This window comes from Rhinopithecus roxellana, chromosome 1, assembly GCF_007565055.1.
Source record: "Rhinopithecus roxellana isolate Shanxi Qingling chromosome 1, ASM756505v1, whole genome shotgun sequence".
Classification (NCBI taxonomy): Eukaryota; Metazoa; Chordata; class Mammalia; order Primates; family Cercopithecidae; genus Rhinopithecus; species Rhinopithecus roxellana.
In genome coordinates this window covers 49,874,871-49,892,169 of record NC_044549.1, presented here as the reverse complement: position 1 = coordinate 49,892,169, position 17,299 = coordinate 49,874,871, and the positions used below count along the sequence as shown (strand labels likewise).

The 17,299-nt window shown below is 48.8% G+C and overlaps 1 protein-coding gene across 3 annotated transcripts in view; it reads left to right on the top strand.

Moving 5' to 3' along the window:
• Nucleotides 1-929: 929 nt before the first annotated feature.
• RAB43 (RAB43, member RAS oncogene family) overlaps nucleotides 930-17,299 on the top strand; it is a 39,320-nt gene continuing 22,950 nt past the window's right edge. Inside the window, exon 1 of one of the 3 annotated variants that reach the window (XM_010354715.2) lies at nucleotides 930-1,312. In XM_010354715.2, the coding sequence (XP_010353017.1) occupies nucleotides 1,109-1,312 (204 nt within the window). In that variant the 5' untranslated portion in view covers nucleotides 930-1,108. The remainder of the gene's footprint in view (nucleotides 1,313-17,299) is intronic. The other 2 variants (XM_010354720.2, XM_010354727.2) reach the window with 2 other exon arrangements.

Genomic DNA, 17,299 nt, shown 5'->3' with positions numbered 1-17,299 from the left:
TCTCAGGGACTCTGCACTGCCCGCCTGTCAGAGTGGGCACTCAGGTGCTGTGGTCGTCCCTTCCCCGTGATCCATTCCGGAGGGGGTCATTCTAAGTCTAGGCCTGCAGGCCCCGAGCTACTGCCATGGCCTCCGTCTGTTCCTGACCGGGGGTCTGGGAAGCAGCAGGTAGGGGATCCCGGGCAGGCGGACCAGGCCTGGGTGGGGGGCGGGCAGGAGGCGCGGGACAGCACCTGCGGTCCCAGCTGAGGAAGGGTCGGGATGGGCAGTGGTTTGGGGGCCAGACGGATCCGCGGTGTGGGCGCGCCGGGGTGTTGATGGAGGAGGGGCCGAGGGTGCTAAGGGCGGGGTCGGCCTGGGGGCAGGACTGAAGGCGGAGTCGGGTTGGGCGGAGTCAAGAGCTGAGGAGCGCCTGAGGGCGGAGTCGGGGGGGGGGCTGAGATGGGCCTGTGGGCGGAGTCGGGTCTGAGCTGGGGGCGGAGTCGGGGCGGGCTGAAGTGGGCCTGTGGGCGGAGTCGAGGTCGGGCTGAGGGCAGAGTCGGGTCGGAGACGGGGCGCGCTGAAGTGGGACTGGGGACGCAGTCGATGTCGGAGCTGAGGGCGGAGTCGGGGGCGGGGACGCAGGCGGAACCGGGGAGGGGTCGGGCTGAGGTGGGCCCGAGGATAGGGCTGGGGGCGGAGTGGGTGCCGGCCTGAGGGCGGAGCCCGGGTGGGGTGGAGTCGGGGGCGGGCTGGGGCGGGCCTACAGGCCGGACTGGCCTGGCTCGGAGTTGAGGACGGGCCAGAGCTTTGCGGAGGGCCCGGCTTGGCGGATCCGGGGCGGAGCGGAACCCGCGGGGCTCCGAGTCCGGGCGGGGCCGAGCCGAGCCGGGGCGGGACTGAGCCAGGGTGGGGCGGGACTGAGCCAGGGTGGGGCGGGACTGAGCCAGGGTGGGGCGGGGCCGAGGCCGAGGCAGGCGGTCGGCAGTGCTGGGGGTTCAGGTGTTGCGGCCGCTCCACGTAGCCAGGCAGCCCGCGGGCTGGAGCGGGCGGAGCTCGGCCCGCGGCTTGCGTGAGCTCAGGCCGGTCCCAGCGTCCAGAGCGCCGGCCCTTCAGCTCCCTCTAGGCCATGGCGGGGCCGGGCCCGGGCCCGGGGGACCCGGACGAGCAGTACGATTTCCTGTTCAAGCTGGTGCTGGTGGGCGACGCAAGCGTGGGCAAGACGTGCGTGGTGCAGCGCTTCAAGACCGGCGCCTTCTCGGAGCGCCAGGGAAGCACCATCGGCGTCGACTTCACCATGAAGACGCTGGAGATCCAGGGCAAGCGGGTCAAGGTGGGAGGCCGGCCAGGGCCCCTGGAAGGCGCTCCCTCGGCGGGCGGGGCGGGGGCAGCGGAGCCCCTGGCCGCGGCCAGCGTACCCCGCGGCCGTCTGAAATTTCCTTTGGCTTCCCCTTTTTCCTTCCTCGGGTCGGAGCAGGCCTGGGCCCCGGGGTCTGGGCCGGGTTCAAGTCCTCAAAGCGTCGGCCATGGGTTGCGAGGAGGGGCGAGGGAGTGTGGAGGAGGCGGCCCTGCCCTCCGGAACTCACACCCTGGGGGGGACTGTGCTCCAAAATAACTTTAGCCATTGGGAGGCAGGGGGTTAGACTCCCCTGTTCCAGGTACTAGCGGAGCGCCTCGGAGAACGAGATCAGACCCCCCACCTCCATCTACCGCGGTGGCAGCCCCCAGCTCGGCCCACCGGCGGGGCACTCAGCCAGAGAACTGCACCCCCACCCCAGGACTAGGAGCGATCAGGAAGTAGTTGCTTCTAGGACCGGAGGGCAAAACTTTTTGTCAGAATTTCCGGCCTGGCCACGCCTCCCTGCAGTCTCTTTGTGGACCTGGTGGTGGAACTTTACTCGACTAGGGCCAGCCCCGGTTCCCTCCCCCAGCTAGAGTTTGATAGAAACTGAAAACTTCACAGATACCGGAAGGTGGGGGAGAGGACCACACTTTGGCAATGGCTCCGAATAAAAACAGCAGGATGTGGTTGCCACAATGTCCTGGCAGTGGTTTGATAAATATTTGCGATGAATGAAATCAGATTTACTTAACCTAGGTGTTAGGTAGTCCCTATTCAACCGGGAGACCCCGGGCTGAAGGCACTCAGTAACTTTTCTGAACCGCACTGTACAGAAATCTTTGCTTGCTTTCATGGTTTCCAGTCCTCATGATCTTCAGGACACCTCTCAGAGCACAGGGCTGGGACGATCTCTGCCAGGGATATGGGAGTCACTGGAGCCTTGCTGCTGCTGGGCTCTGCCTCTCGGGGTGGCTCTAGGCCTGCTCCTTGTTGCCTTTGGCTAGGATACGTAGCTCTTTGTCTTTGTTTCTGTAAAATTGGGATAATTTCTGGGTGTTGCCTCCCTCCTGCCCCACGGTGGAGAAAAAAGTCAACAGTCTTTTGTGACCACAGTTCCTCTCAGTAGATGTGACGGGGAAGCAGAAACTCCTGCCTGAGGGTTTTTTAATTTTTATTTTTTAATCGTATTCTGGGGTCTGTGTTTTGGGCTCCGTGGATGGAAAAGAGCAAGGTGCAGAAGGCAGCTTTGAGTCACTCGGGACCACCCTTTTGGAGCAGGTAGCCAGGGAAGAGCTGGAGTGGGTGGAGTGTCCATTAATGAGTGTGTACCCAGTGATGATGCCAGCAGCTGCAGGGAAAGGGGAGTGTGAAAATACAGGCTAAAGAGCAGTGGTGTCCTCCTCATGAGCTATCGGTCTGCTCCTGGAGTGTCTGTGGTGGCCCGGTGCTGATGGTGGTCAGGGAGGGGGCAGGGTTCCTGTTTACCTGTTGAGATAACAGCCTGTGCCCTAGCAGAGCTCCTGGTTTACTGTGCACAGGTTATGCAATGCAGGGCCGGCCAGTTCGTTACTTCCTTTCCTTATGGTTGCCTCCAGATTGTCCTTCCTAGGAAGCAGCCTGGGGCCTGGGGAGTATAAGAGCTGTGTAGCTGTGGTAAAACCTTTCCAAGTTACAGCTGCTGCCCTTGAGAGGCTGTTGGGAATCAGCTGGGTTACAGGTGCATTCTCTGCTGACTGGAGGGAATTCTTACCCCCACTCACACAGGATGGAGCCTGGGCGCACAGCTAAGAAGTGATAGAAGTGGGAATATTTTTCCCAGTTTTTCTGACTCCAAAGCAGATTTTTCCTCCATGGCGGACAGCTTTTCAGAATCCCATTGTCTGTGGTGGGGAAGCCTCTGGCAATTGTTTACCACCTCGTTTTGCAGTCCCACTGCAGGGGCTCCAAATTAAAACTGGGCAGCCATGAACTTGAGGGAACACTGTCAAGATTCCTGGGGTCCGCTGCCTCAGCAGGAGCAAGCCGTTTTCCCTCCTCCATCTGTAAAGTGCCTCTGAGTGAGTAGTCTTTTGGCAATGTGATTTTAAGTCAAGTTTTTTGAGGTCTAATTTACACACAGTAAACCTTCACCACTTGAGGTGCACAGATCTATGAACTTGACAAACGTACACAGACAAGCAGCCACACCACAATCAAGATCGAGAATTTTTCCACCAACCCAGAAAGTTCCTTTTGTTCCTCTGTAGTCAGTTCCTTTCACCCCATCCTCTGGCAACCCCCAATCTGTTTTTTGTCTCTGTAGTTTCAGCAGTGTGATTTTAACTGAAACCCTTGATACACCAGAACTTGTTGTTTTTTCTGTGGAAAGCACATCAGGGATTCAGTGTAAAACCTTCCCGGGGCTGTGCGCGGTGGCTCATGCTTGTAATCCCAGCACTTTGGGAGGCCGAGGCAGGAAGATTGCTTGATGCCAAGAGTTCGAGATGAGCCTGGCCAGCATAGTGAGACGTGGTATCTATTTAAGATAAAATAAAATAAACCTTCTCAGGGCCTGTCTTGGGAAGCCTGGGATGGTTGTCCAGCAAGCATCCATTCTTATCTCCTAAAGCTTTCCCTGTGATTCTTTACAATGATGCTGGATTTTATTAGAGCTGAGAAAGCTTAGAAATGGATCACCTGGTGGTTTTCCAGCTCCTGTAAGCTTGGAGGTACTGAAAGGTGAGGAGAAAGGCCAAGAGGGCAGAGAGAAGGTCAGAAGGGCTTTAACTAGTTTCCCAACCAGTCAGAGCAATACCTTTATCTAGTTGTATGTTGAAGTTCTTGTTATTTGACTAAAGAGTTCTGCTGCTAAAAAAAAAAAAAAAAAAAATTGAGAGTCACAGATTTAATCAAATTACTTTATTTCTGTAGCCACTTCCCATTACAACCAGAATAACCTCCAGACACCTTCCCCAAAGAGATGGACCTCTGGAAAGAGATGAAGTTGGAGAGGCAGACAGAGGCCCATCTCTACCCTTTACTGCCTGCTCTCCAGCTTCACTAGCCCTTCAACATGGCAGGCTCACCCCTGCCTTGGGACCTTTACATCTCTTCCCCTGCCTGTCATACTCTGCCTCTAGATCCCCTTGTAACTGCTACTTCATCATTCAGGTCCCAACACAAAGCCACATCTTCAGAGAGGCCTTGCCTGACCTCCCAGGTCCTCTATTCTGTAACTCTATTGTATCTGGTCATAACACTTACCAGAGCATCAAATTAACTGTTTTTTGTTTTGTTTTGTTTTTTGTCATCTTCCCCTATAGAAGTTAAGCTCCTTGAAGACACAGGGATCCAGTGGGCCAGTGTCAAATACATAGTGTCCAATATGTGCCTGTTAATTGGTTCCTCTATAGAGAGAAAGCTGAGGCTAGGTCACTTACAAGTCTGTGGCAAAACCAAGGGTTTGGCTCCTAAGCCCAGTCCTCATTTTTACTTGACCATCCTTCTGATTTGCTCTGAGTTCATAAAGATGACCCTGAGATTCTGAAAATGAATGGATCTAATAAAAATGCGGTTGTGGCCATTGCATTCCCTGAGAGAAGAATGTGGAATGGGGCATTTTAGAAAAATTGGGGTTGACAGTTAAAGAGTTTAAGGGTATTTATCAATTATTATCAATATTTATCAATTATTAACCAGAACGTGTAGATATACCCAAACAGCTCAGAGACACTGCTGTACGAGTCAGTAAGGCTTTGTATGTGGTGGTCATTTCCAGTGTTCTTGTGGATGCATTTGGGTGTAGCTATGAGAACTGGACTTATAAAGTGAATCTGAGGTGCTGCTTGTCTTGTATACTGTGGAGTCTCTGACAGAGCACTGGACTAGGAGTCTGAAGTTCTGGGTCTTGCTTCAACCTTGCCACAGACTTGGGCAATTCATTTTTTTTCTCCTTGGAGCTTCAGGCATCCTCATCTGTGAAATGGGACTAATAGTCTTTGATCTGCCTCTTTCTTAGGGTTGTCAGAAAACTTTGAACATGCTTAAAAGAGTTTAAAGTTTCCATGACTTACTTTTGAATAGATTTCAAAATTTTAAAAACTTTAAAGGGTGTATAGTGAAAAGTCTTCCGTGTTTGTCCCGTAAGCTACCCAGTGTCCTCTGAGAAGCCATCAGTGTTACTCATTTCTTATTTAAAAACAAGGATTTATAAATATAAATAAATATATATTATATTAGTGCTGCAGTTACTGTTTTCCTCCCTAGATGAGACAGATTAGGTCTGAATTTGCCCCTCCCCCACCCTCCCTCCTCCCCACCTCAGTGTCCTCAGGAAATCTCAGCTGGCTCTAAATCCTTAAAACATTCTGAAGCTCCTCCACTCACTCTTATCTGGGACAACACAAAGGCCTGTTATGTAAACTCGTTTTTGCAGATCACTAGGTTCACGGGCCTCAAGTCCAGTGCAGAGGTCAGTCTTGTGGAACTGTACCCCTCTATTCATCTCTCTCTCAGGCTGGTTGTCTGCTCACTAGGGATGCTGCCAGATCTCTCCTTCATAGAGGTAAAGTCTGTGCCCTTGGGCCTGGACCTTCAGATTTCAGGACCTTTGGCCTTGACTCAAGCTTCCCCTGGCCCTAGGAGTCATCTTTGTTTTTGTAGCTGCTCCTGGCACTTCAAAAAGAGGGGGCAGGGCGGGATAAGGGGAAATGGTTTCTGGTTAAAGTTTGCATTCTCAGTCCTTCCAATCAAGAGTCTAGTTCTGCTCATCTTTTTTTTTTCCCCATTTGGATAAAGTCTGTTTGACTTTTTCAGCTTTCATTAGAAATAGCAAAAGGACTGTTAGATAAGAAAGAAGTTCTAGGTCATGCTGATTTTCTGAAGAAATCTGTTCTTGATACCAGGGACAACCATCCTAATTGCAAAATAAACCTTGCCTCTTGAGGTTTCTTAGAATCCTGAGACAGCGTGTCTGGTGGAGAGATAGTGGAAAGCGGGCCAGCTTTAGAATTGCACAGCACCAGGTTAAATGTTACCCTCAATGGATACATATGTTCCAAGACCCCCAGTGGGTGCCTGAAACCTCAGATGGTACTGAACACTATATAGACTATGTTTTGTCTTATACATACATCCCTGTGATAAAGTTTAATTTATGAATTAGGCACAGTAAGAGATTAACAATAATTAATAACAAAATAGAACAGTTATAACAATATGCCAGCATTGCTACTCCTGCGCTTTGGGGCTATTATTAAATAAAATAAGGATTCTTTGAACACAAGCACTGTGATACAGTACACGCTGGACAAAGGACATCCCAGGTGGGATGGAGCAGGATGGTGTGAGATTTCATCATGCTACTCAGAATGATGTGCAATTGAAACTTATGCATTCTTTCTAGAATCTACCGTTTAACATTTTTATTTGTCAGGCCGGGCGCGGTGGCTCACGCCTGTAATCCCAGCACTTTGGGAGGCCGAGGCGGGCAGATCACGAGGTCAGGAGATCGAGACCATCCTGGCTAACATGGTGAAACCCCGTCTGTACTAAAAAAAAATACAAAAAACTAGCCGGGCGAGGTGGCGGGCGCCTGTAGTCCCAGCTACTCGGGAGGCTGAGGCAGGAGAATGGCGTAAACCCGGGAGGCGGAGCTTGCAGTGAGCTGAGATCCGGCCACTGCACTCCAGCCCGGGCGACAGAGCGAGACTCCGTCTCCAAAAAAAAAAAAAAGTATTTTTATTTGTCTTTTTGAGACAGAATCTCGCTCTGTCGTCCAGGTGGGAGTAGAGTGGTATGATTTCGGCTCACTGGAACCTCCACCTCCCAGATTCAAGCGATTCTCCTGCCTCAGCCTCCCAAGTAGCTGGGATTATAGGCACCCACCACCACACCCGGCTAATTTTTGTATTTTTTGGTAGAGATGGGGTTTCACCATGTTGGCCAGGCTGGTCTCGAGCTCCTGACCTCAGGTGATCTATCTGCTTCGGCCTCCCAAAGTACTGGGATTACAAGCATGAATCACCACGCCCTGGCCGTACTTAATATATTTAGAGCAAGGTTGATGGCAGGTAGCTGAAACCTTGGAAAGTGAAACCATGGATGAGCGGGGGATACTGTACCACAGGCATGTGACTTCACTTCTTCAAATCTGTCTTCACCTGCATAACCCCTGCCCTTAAGGACCTGACCCGTAGTGGATCATTCACAGATGGGAACTGATGTTGGTGCGTAACCACCTGAGAAGAGAGAGTGGATTGTCGGGGGAGGGGTCAGGAAGCTTGGTTTCTCAGCCTAGTTGCCTGGCTGACCGTAAGCAAGTCACTTCATTGACCTGTTGTCCTATCAGTAAAGTGAAGACGATAAAACCTGTCTTATTGGCCCATGTGGGATTTCTATAAAGGCAAGAGACTGACCCCTGTGGCTATGCTAGTACTGGAAATGGAGTTATACAGTGACCCCAAACTGATCAGGGATGGCAGGAAGTAGAGGCACACAAGGCCTTTACCACCTTTTGTGTCCATGCGGTGACTCAGGATGTCCACATGTCTGCTTTCCTTGCTTTCCTCTCATTGGTTGTTTAGCCCTTGTAGGTTTCTTTTCTTTTTTTTTTTTTTTTTTTGAGATGGAGTCTCGCCCTGTCACTCAGGCTGGAGTGCAGTGGCCGGATCTCAACTCACTGCAAGCTCCGCCTCCCGGGTTTACGCCATTCTCCTGCCTCAGCCTCCCAAGTAGCTGGGACTACAGGCGCCCGCCACCTCGCCTGGCTAGTTTTTTGTATCTTTTAGTAGAGACGGGGTTTCACTGTGTTAGCCAGGATGGTCTCAATCTCCTGACCTCGTGATCTGCCCGTCTCAGCCTCCCAAAGTGCTGGGATTACAGGCTTGAGCCACCGCGCCCGGCCCCGGCCCCGGCCCCGGCCCCCTTGTAGGTTTCTTTACCTTGCACTGGCTTTTGTGTAGTGCTGAGGCTGTAATTGGCCTTTGCTGAGGCCTCATGCTAGGTGGTTTTCCTGGGTGCTTTGGGTATGAGGAATTCTCAGAGTTCAGTAATAAGAGGAGCAACTCTCCCTCAAATGTGCATGCGTTTTATCAGTTTCCATTGCCTTTCTCATGAGTTGTTGCATTTGATCCTCATAGCCACCCTGTGGGAGACTATCCCCATCTTACAGAAGAGGAAATGAAAGTCCATTTGTGGCAAAGTGCGAACCACAGCTGAGCTTTTCAGCTCCTAGTCTGGTACTTTTCTCCTCATTGCAGTGTTGTGCCCTCTCCTACTACCGCAAACACAAACCCACAAATGAAAAAGGTTGGGACTGATTTAAAATCTAGGCCATCCTGTATTGCTTGCATTTTACACATTGATTAGCGGTATCATGTCAACATTCTAATGCCCGGTACTTAATTAAATAAATGTTTATTAATTCAGATGAACTGTGAGTAGTGTTCGGAGTGGCCAGTGTGAATGACAGGAAAATCCCACTTTCTAGACTGGCCTGCGAAGTGCTGTTTTATTGTTGATGTGGCAGCAGAAGCCAACCAAATGCTGTTACATATCGAATCTTTCTTTTTTTTCTTTCCAGACAGTCTTGCTCTGTCACCAGGCCGGAGTGCAGTGGCGCAAGGCGTGATCCTGGCTCACTGCAACCTCTACCTCCCTGATTCAAGCAGTTCTCCTGCCTCAGCCTCCCAAGTAGTGGGGACTGCAGGCACACACCACCACGCCCAGCTGATTTTTGTATTTTTAGTCGAGACAGAGTGTCACCATGTTGGCCAGGATGGTCTGGATCCCTTGACCTCATGATCCGCCTGCCTTGGCCTCCCAAAGTGCTGGGATTACAGGCATGAGCCACTGTGCCCGGCCACATGTCGGGTTTTTCTAACCTGCTTTGGGTTCGTGAATAAGGACTGTTTGCCATTCATACGTCCTATCCAGATACCATTAAAATCAGCTCTCCTCTACTTGCACCAGTTTGCCTTCCAAATCTCCCTTTTCTGGATTGGAAAAAGGTAAACTTAATCCCAGAAACAGTGTGTGAGCATCACTTGTTAGAGGTTTTCACCTGTACTCGTGAATGACCACTCTGACATCCCAAAAACAGAGTGGCTAGAGAGTAATGTGACTGGCGTTTAAAAATAACCTAGGGCCGGATGTAGTGGCTCATGCCTGTAATCCCAGCGCTTTGGGAGGCCGAGGCAGGTAGATCATGAGGTCAAGAGTTCAAGACCAGCCTGGCCAACATGGTGAAACCCCGCCTCTACTAAGAATACAAAAATTAGACAGGCGTGGTGGCGTGTGCCTGTAATCCCAGCTACTCGGGAGGCTGAGGCAGGAGAATCGCTTGAACCTGGGAGGCGGAGATTGCAGTGAGCCGAGATCGTGCCACTGCACTCCAGCCTGGGCGACAGAGCAATACTCCATCTCAAAAAAAATAAAATAAAAATAATAAAAATTAAAATAACCTAAAACTGAAACGTGTATGTGGGTGCTATCCCTTTCAGAGTCATCTCTTTCGGTAATTATATATGCATTTCCCAAAGGTTTCATCTGCTGTGATGCTGTGTTCGGAAACTTCTCTAGAACCCACACCTGCTTTGGTGGGTGTTCCAGGGGTGGGTTTGATGCATAAAAACAGTCAAAAGAAGGCTGGACAACATAGGGAGACCTCATCTCTACAAAAAAATTAAAAATTAGCCAGGTGTGGTGATGCATGTCTGTAGTCCCAGCTACTGAGGAGGCTGAGGCAGGAGGATTGCTTAAGTCCCAGAGGTCAAGGCTGCAGGTAACTATAACCATACCACTGCACTCCAGCCTGGGTGACAGAGTGAGACCTTGTCTCAAAAAAAAAAAAAAAAAAAACACCAACAAAAACCAGCCTGCCTACCATACTGTTAGCAGTTCTTCTGTCCAAAATGACGTCTGGCTATAAAATAATTCTGGTTCATGTTAGGCAATTCCTGTATGCGCTGGGCAGTGGCAGCTGTTGGAGTAAGTGTACTGCCTTCTGAGGTGACGTCTCTTAAAGGGGACAAGATGCATTTTGGTTTGAGAGACCTAAAAGCCTGGCCTTCCGCTAACAGCACGAGGGCTGGGAGTCATTTCTCCTCCTTGCTGCATCAGTTTCCTCACTGTTGCGTGACGAAGTGGGACTGGGTGATCTCAGAAGCCTCTCTAGGCTCTGTTATTCTTTGAAAAAAGGCCCTTGTCATTTCAAGCCAGATAACCTCCATACCCACCATTTTTGTGGATATGGAGTATAAAAATTGGGTTTTTTTTTTTTTTTTTTTTTTTGAGACGGAGTCTCGCTGTGTCGCACAGGCTGGAGTGCAGTGGCCGGATCTCAGCTCACTACAAGCTCCGCCTCCTGGGTTTACGCCATTCTTCTGCCTCAGCCTCCCGAGTAGCCGGAACTACAGGCACCCACCACCTCGCCCGGCTAGATTTTTGTATTTTTGTATTTTTTAGTAGAGACGGGGTTTCACCATGTTAGCCAGGATGGTCTCGATCTCCTGACCTCGTGATCCGCCCGTCTCGGCCTCCCAAAGTGCTGGGATTACAGGCTTGAGCCACCGCGCCCGGCTGGGTGTTTTTAAAATTAAAAAAATTCTGTTTACAATTTCTAATTAAAAACTTAGATTTTGGGTTTTTTTTTTTTTTTTTTTTTTTTTGTCTTTTTTGTTTGGAAACAGGGTCTCAGGATCTCACTCTGGTTGCCCAGGCTGGAGTGCACTGGCATGATCTCAGCTCACCGCAACCTCTGCCTCTTGGGCTCAGGTGATTATCCCACCTCAGCCTCCTGAGTAGCTGGAACTAAAGGGCATAGGCCACCATGCCTGGCTAATTTTTTGTATTTTTAGTAGAGATGGAGTTTCGCACTGTTGCCCAGGCTAATCTCAAACTCCTGGACTCACGCAATCCACCTGCCTTAGCCTCCCAAAGTGCTAGGATTGCAGACGTTAGCCACCACGCCTGGCCTTATTCTTGGCTTTTAACTGTGTGTGGATCCATAAATAGTGGGTGATTTCGTGACCAAAAAAATGGATCTTAGTGTCAGAGTAAACTTCAGTTTGCTAGTTAGGAATTGTTAATATCTGTTATGTTTATATTATTTTTTTCAATACTCCCAATAAGAATTAGACTCTAATGTTTATATAGAACAGAATCAATTTTATGAAATACATGAAAATTCTATTAAATATGTAGAAAAATCTCCTAGGAAAAAATCATTTTTATCATTGAAATCTCAAGGCCAATACTTCAGTGTAAACTCTGACCCTCCAGTTTTCTTTGGGTTTCTTCCCCAGAATAAGCCGTCAACATGTGTTGGCTGCATGAGTGGGAGAGTGAGGAGCAGGATCAACATCTGATGGGTGGGTGCCGCTGGATCCCACAGCTGGCAGCACAGATCTCTCTCCGTGTTTTTTTTTTTTTGTTTTTTGTTTGTTTGTTTGTTTGTTTTTTGTGTTTTTTTTCTTTTTTTTTTTTTTTTTTTTTTTTTTTTTTGAGATGGAGTCTCTATCACCCAGGTGGAGTGCAGTGGTGCCATCTCAGCTCATTGCAACTTCGGCCTCCTAGGTTCAAGCGATTCTCCTGCCTCAGCCTCCTGAGGTGCACACCACTACACCTGGCTAATTTTTATATTTTTAGTAGAGATGAGGTTTCGCCATGTTGGCCAAGCTGGTCTCAAATTCCTGACCTTAAGTGATCTGCCCACCTCGGCCTCAGGCATGAGCCATTGCGCCCAGCCATGGACTCTAGAAGCTCTACTAGAAGAGTCCAGGAAAGGGCTGGAGGGTACCCTCCATGTTTTAACAAAACACATGGGAGGAGAAATGCATGTGAAGTGAAAAAAGGAGACCTCCTAGGAATTTGCGGAGTCCCCTGCCCTTGGGAAGGCACATGGTAATGGAAGGTGAGGTGTGTCCAGATAGGCTTGGGGCCAGTTTGCTGTACATTTGTGGTACAAGTGCATATGTCTACAGATTGATATTTTGCTTTCCCTGAATTACCTTACCTGACTGTCCTGTCTAAAGTAGCACTCTCCCAAGTTCCTTAAAAAAAAAAAAACTGGCCAGGCGCGGTGGCTCAAGCCTGTAATCCCAGCACTTTGGGAGGCGGAGACGGGTGGATCACGAGGTCAGGAGATCGAGACCATCCTGGCTAACACGGTGAAACCCCGTCTCTACTAAAAATACAAAAACTAGCCGGGCGAGGTGGCGGGCGCCTGTAGTCCCAGCTACTTGGGAGGCTGAGGCAGGAGAATGGCGTAAACCCGGGAGGCGGAGCTTACAGTGAGCTGAGATCTGGCCACTGCACTCCAGTCCGGGCGACAGAGCGAGACTCCGCCTCAAAAAAAAAAAAAAAAAAAAAAAAACTTTGTTGATACAATCCACATACTATAAAAATTCCCCCTTAAAGTGTGCAATTCAGTGTTTTGTTTGTTTGTTTGTTTTTTAATGTACTCAGAGAGTTGTGCAGTCATCACCACAGTTGATTTTCGGATATTTTCGTCACCACTAAAGAAACCTCATCCCCGTAAGCAGCCACTCTCACTTCTTGATCCCCACCAGCCCCTGGCAACCACTCAGCTACTTTCTCTCACTGTAGGTTTGCCTATTCTAGATGTTATACATAAGTGGGACTGTGCAGAATGTTTTCTTTTTTTTTTTTGTTTTTTTTTTTTGAGACGGCGTCTCGCTCTGTTGCCCAGGCTGGAGTGCAGTGGCATGATCTCGGCTCACTTAGCTCTGCCTCTCGGGTTCACGCCATTCTCCTGCCTCAGCCTCCCGAGTAGCTGGGACTACAGGCGCCCACCCCCACACCCAGCTAATTTTTTGTATTTTTAGTAGAGACAGAGTTTCACTGTGTTAGCCAGGATGGTCCGATCTCCCGACCTTGTGATCCACCGCCTTGGCCTCCCAAAGTGCTAGGATTACAGGCGTGAACCACGCCTAGCTGCAGAATGTTTTCAACATTATGCCCTTACTTGCCTCGTTTTGTTTTTTACTTTGCATTGCCCCGAGTCATACTTCACTTGTTTGTTACTGTTTGCTTCCTTCCACCCTTAGGCACTCAGCGCTTCTGGGCATGGACTTTGTCTTAGGTAACAAAGCACTTGGCACAGTGTACTTTATCTTTTGGCTGTGGAATGAATGAAGGAAGGCAGGAAGGAAGCACACTCTTTCTCCATTTGTCTAGCTACCTCTTGGCTTGCTTTTGTTGAATTCATCAGTTGTCTTCCATGTTACTTTCTAGTAAGTTGGAAATATAGTGCTGTTTCTATCCATTTTATTAAGTTTTAAATTCATGTTTAAATTTATCTACCAGGATTTGTTTTTTTTCACCTAAAGAAGACAAGAACCACCATAATCCCAAACACTTTGGGAGGCAGAGGCAGGCGGATTGCTATAGCCCAGGAGTTTGAGATTAGCCTGGGCAACGTAGGGAGACCCCATCTCTACAAAAAATTTTAAAAAATTAACCAGGTATGGTGTTGTATGTCTGTAGTCCCAGCTACTCAGGAGACTGAGGTGGGAGGATCACTTGAGCCCAGGAGGTGGAGGCTGCAGTGAGCCAGGATCGCACCATTGCACTCCTTCCTAAGTGACAGAGTGAAACACTGTCTCACCAAAAAAAAAAAGCAAACAAAAAAAACAAAACCAAGCACACTTTTACTTTCTCCTCATTGCCCATTCCAAAATTTTTTTTACATTATGTACCAACAGTTAAACTTAAATCTAACTTTTATCATTATTATTATTATAGACGGAATCTTGCACTGTCGCCTGGGCTGGAGTGCAATGGTGCGATCTCGGCTCACTGCAACCTCTGCTTCCCAGATTCAAGCACTTTTCCTTGCCTTAGTCTCCCAAGGAGCTGGGATTACAGGCGCCCGCCACCACACCTGGCTAATTTTTTTGTATTTTTAATAGAGACGGGGTTTCACTGTGTTGGCCAGGCTGCTCTTGAACTCCTGACCTTGTGATCCACAAGCCTCAACCTTCCAAAGTGCTAGGATTACGGGCTTGAGCCACCCTGCCCGGCCTAAGTTTTATTATTTTTAAACGTACTATTCTTTATTTCTTTGATTCATTTTAGTTTTGTCTGAATTTTTCTCAAATGATTTTTTTTTTTTTGAGGCGGAGTCTCCCTCATGTCACCCAGGCTGGAGTGCGGTGGCGCGATCTCGGCTCACTGCAAGCTCTGCCTCGTGGGTTCACACCACTCTCCTGCCTCAGCCTCCTGAGTAGCTGGGACTATAGGCACCTGCCACCACGCCCAGCTAATTTATTTTGTATTTTTATTAGAGACAGGGTATCACCGTGTTAACCCGTTGGTCTCCATCTCCTGACCTTGTGATCCACCCGCCTCGGCCTCCCATAGTGCTAGGATTATAGGTGTGAGCCACTGTGCCCAGCCTCTCAAATGATTCTTACAGAAAAAGTCTGTAGTTGATAAACTTTCAGTAATCACATAACCAAAATTATTTTCCCCTCACTTAAATGTTAGCTTGCTTAGATACAGATATGTAAGTACAAAATAATCTTCCTGAGAACTTAAGATACTGAACTACAGTTGTGTTTTGCTTAAAGACGGGGATATGTTCTGAGAAGTGTGTCGTTAGGCGAGTCCATCATGTGCCCATTGTAGAGTGTCCTTACACACCTTGGATGGCATTGCCTCCTACACACCTAGGCTATATGGTGTGGCCTGTTGCTCCTAAGCTACAAACCTGTACTGAACACCATAGACCGTTACAACGCCATAGCAGGTGTTTGTGGATCTAAAGTAAACATAGCTAAACATAGAAAAGAGGCAGTAAAAAGACAGTATAAAAGATAAAAATCGGAATATTTGTATAGGACCCTAACTATGAATGGAGCATGCAGGACTGGAAGTTGCTCTGGGTGAGTGAATGAGTGAAGGTGAGTGACTGTGAAGGCCTAGGGCATGACTGCTCTACCGTAGACTTCATACACACTGGACACTTAGGCTATACTAAGTTTGCTTAAGTTTTCTTTCTTCGATAATAAATTAACCTTAGCTTACAGTAGCTTTGTTTTGCTTTATAAACTTTTTTTTTCTTTTTCTTTCTTTTTTTTATTTTTGAGATGGAGTCTTGTTCTTGTTGCCCAGGCTGGAGTGCAATAGTGCAATCTCGGCTCACCGCAACCTCCGCCTCCTGGGTTCAAAGAATTCTCCTTCCTGAGCCTCCCAAGTAGCTGGGATTACAGGGACTCGCTATCACTCTCGGCTAATTTTTGTATTTTTAGTAGAGACGGGGTTTTTCACCATATCAGCCGGGCTGGTCTTGAACTCCTGACCTCAGGCAATCTGCCTGCCTCGGCCTCCCAAAGTACTGGGATTACAAGTGTGAGCCCCTGCACCCAGGCCTTTTTTCTTGTTCTTTTTTTTTTTTTTTTTTTTTTTTGAGACGGAGTCTCACTCTGTCGCCCAGGCTGGAGTACAGTGGTGTGATCTCGGCTCACTGCAAGCTCCGCCTCCCGGGTTCACACCATTCTCCTGAGTTAGCCTCCCCAGTAGCTGGGACTACAGGCACCCACCACCATGCCTGGCTAATTTTTTGTATTTTTAGTAGAGACGGGGTTTAACCGTGTTAGCCAGGATGGTCTCAATCTCCTGACCTCGTGATCCACCCGCCTCGGTGTCCCAAAGTGCTAGGATTACAGGCGTGAGCCACTGCGCCTGGCCCCTTTTTTCTTTATAAACTTTTAAATCAGGGATGTCCAATCTTTTGGTTTCCTTGGGCTACATCAGAAGAAGAGTTGTCTTGGGCCACACATAAAATACACTAACGAGGCCGGGCGCGGTGGCTCAAGCCTGTAATCCCAGCACTTTGGGAGGCTGAGACGGGTGGATCATGAGGTGAGGAGATCAAGACCATCCTGGTCTACATGGTGAAACCCCGTCTCTACTAAAAAATACAAAAAACTAGCCGGGCGAGATGGCGGGCCCCTGTAGTCCCAGCTACTCGGGAGGCTGAGGCAGGAGAATGGCGTAAACCCGGGAGGCGGAGCTTGCAGCCAGCCGAGATCGCGCCACTGCACTCCAGCCTGGGTGACAGAGCTAGACTCCGTCTCAAAAAAAAAAAAAAAAATACACTAACGATAGCTGATGAGCTTTAAAAAAAATCTCACAATGTTTTAAGAAAGTTTATGAATTTGTATTTTGCTGCATTCAAAGCTGTCCTGGGCCACATGTGGCCCGTGGGCCATGGGTTGGACAAGCTTGTGTTAAACTGGTTTTTAATTTTTTTCACAGTCACCAATGTTTTTAACTTTTGACTCTTTTGTAGTAACACTTGATTAAAACACAAACACATTGTACAGCCGTATAAAAATGTTTTTTTACATTCTATTCTATAAGTTTTTTTCTATTTTAAAAATATTTATTTATTTTACTTTTTTATTAAAAACTAAGACACACACACATTAGCCTAGGCCTACACAGGGTCAGGATGCTCGTTATCACTGTTTTCCTCCTCCACATCCTGTCCCACTGAAAGGTCTACAGGGGCAGTCACCTGCATGGAGCTGTGGCCTCCTGTGATGACAGTACTCTCATCTGGATGCTTCCTGAAGGGCCTGCCTGAGGCTCTTGTTGAGGAGGAGGCCTGTTTCTTTTTTTTTTTTTTTTTGAGAAGGAGTCTTGGTCTGTTGCCCAGGCTGGAATGCAGTGGTGGGATCTTGGCTCACCGCAAGCTCCGCCTCCCGGGTTCACGCCATTCTCCTGCCTCAGTCCTCCTGAGTAGCTGGGAATACAGGTGCCAGCCACCACGCCCAGCTAATTTTTTGTATTTTTAGTAGAGATGGGGTTTCACCATGTTAGCCAGGATGGTCTTGATCTCCTGACCTTGTGATCCGCCTGCCTCAGCCTCCCAAAGTGCTGGGATTACAGGCATGAGCCACCGCACCCAGCCTGGGAGGAGGCTTGTTTCTACCAGCATCACCAAAAGTACGTGAGTAATATGTTGGGAGC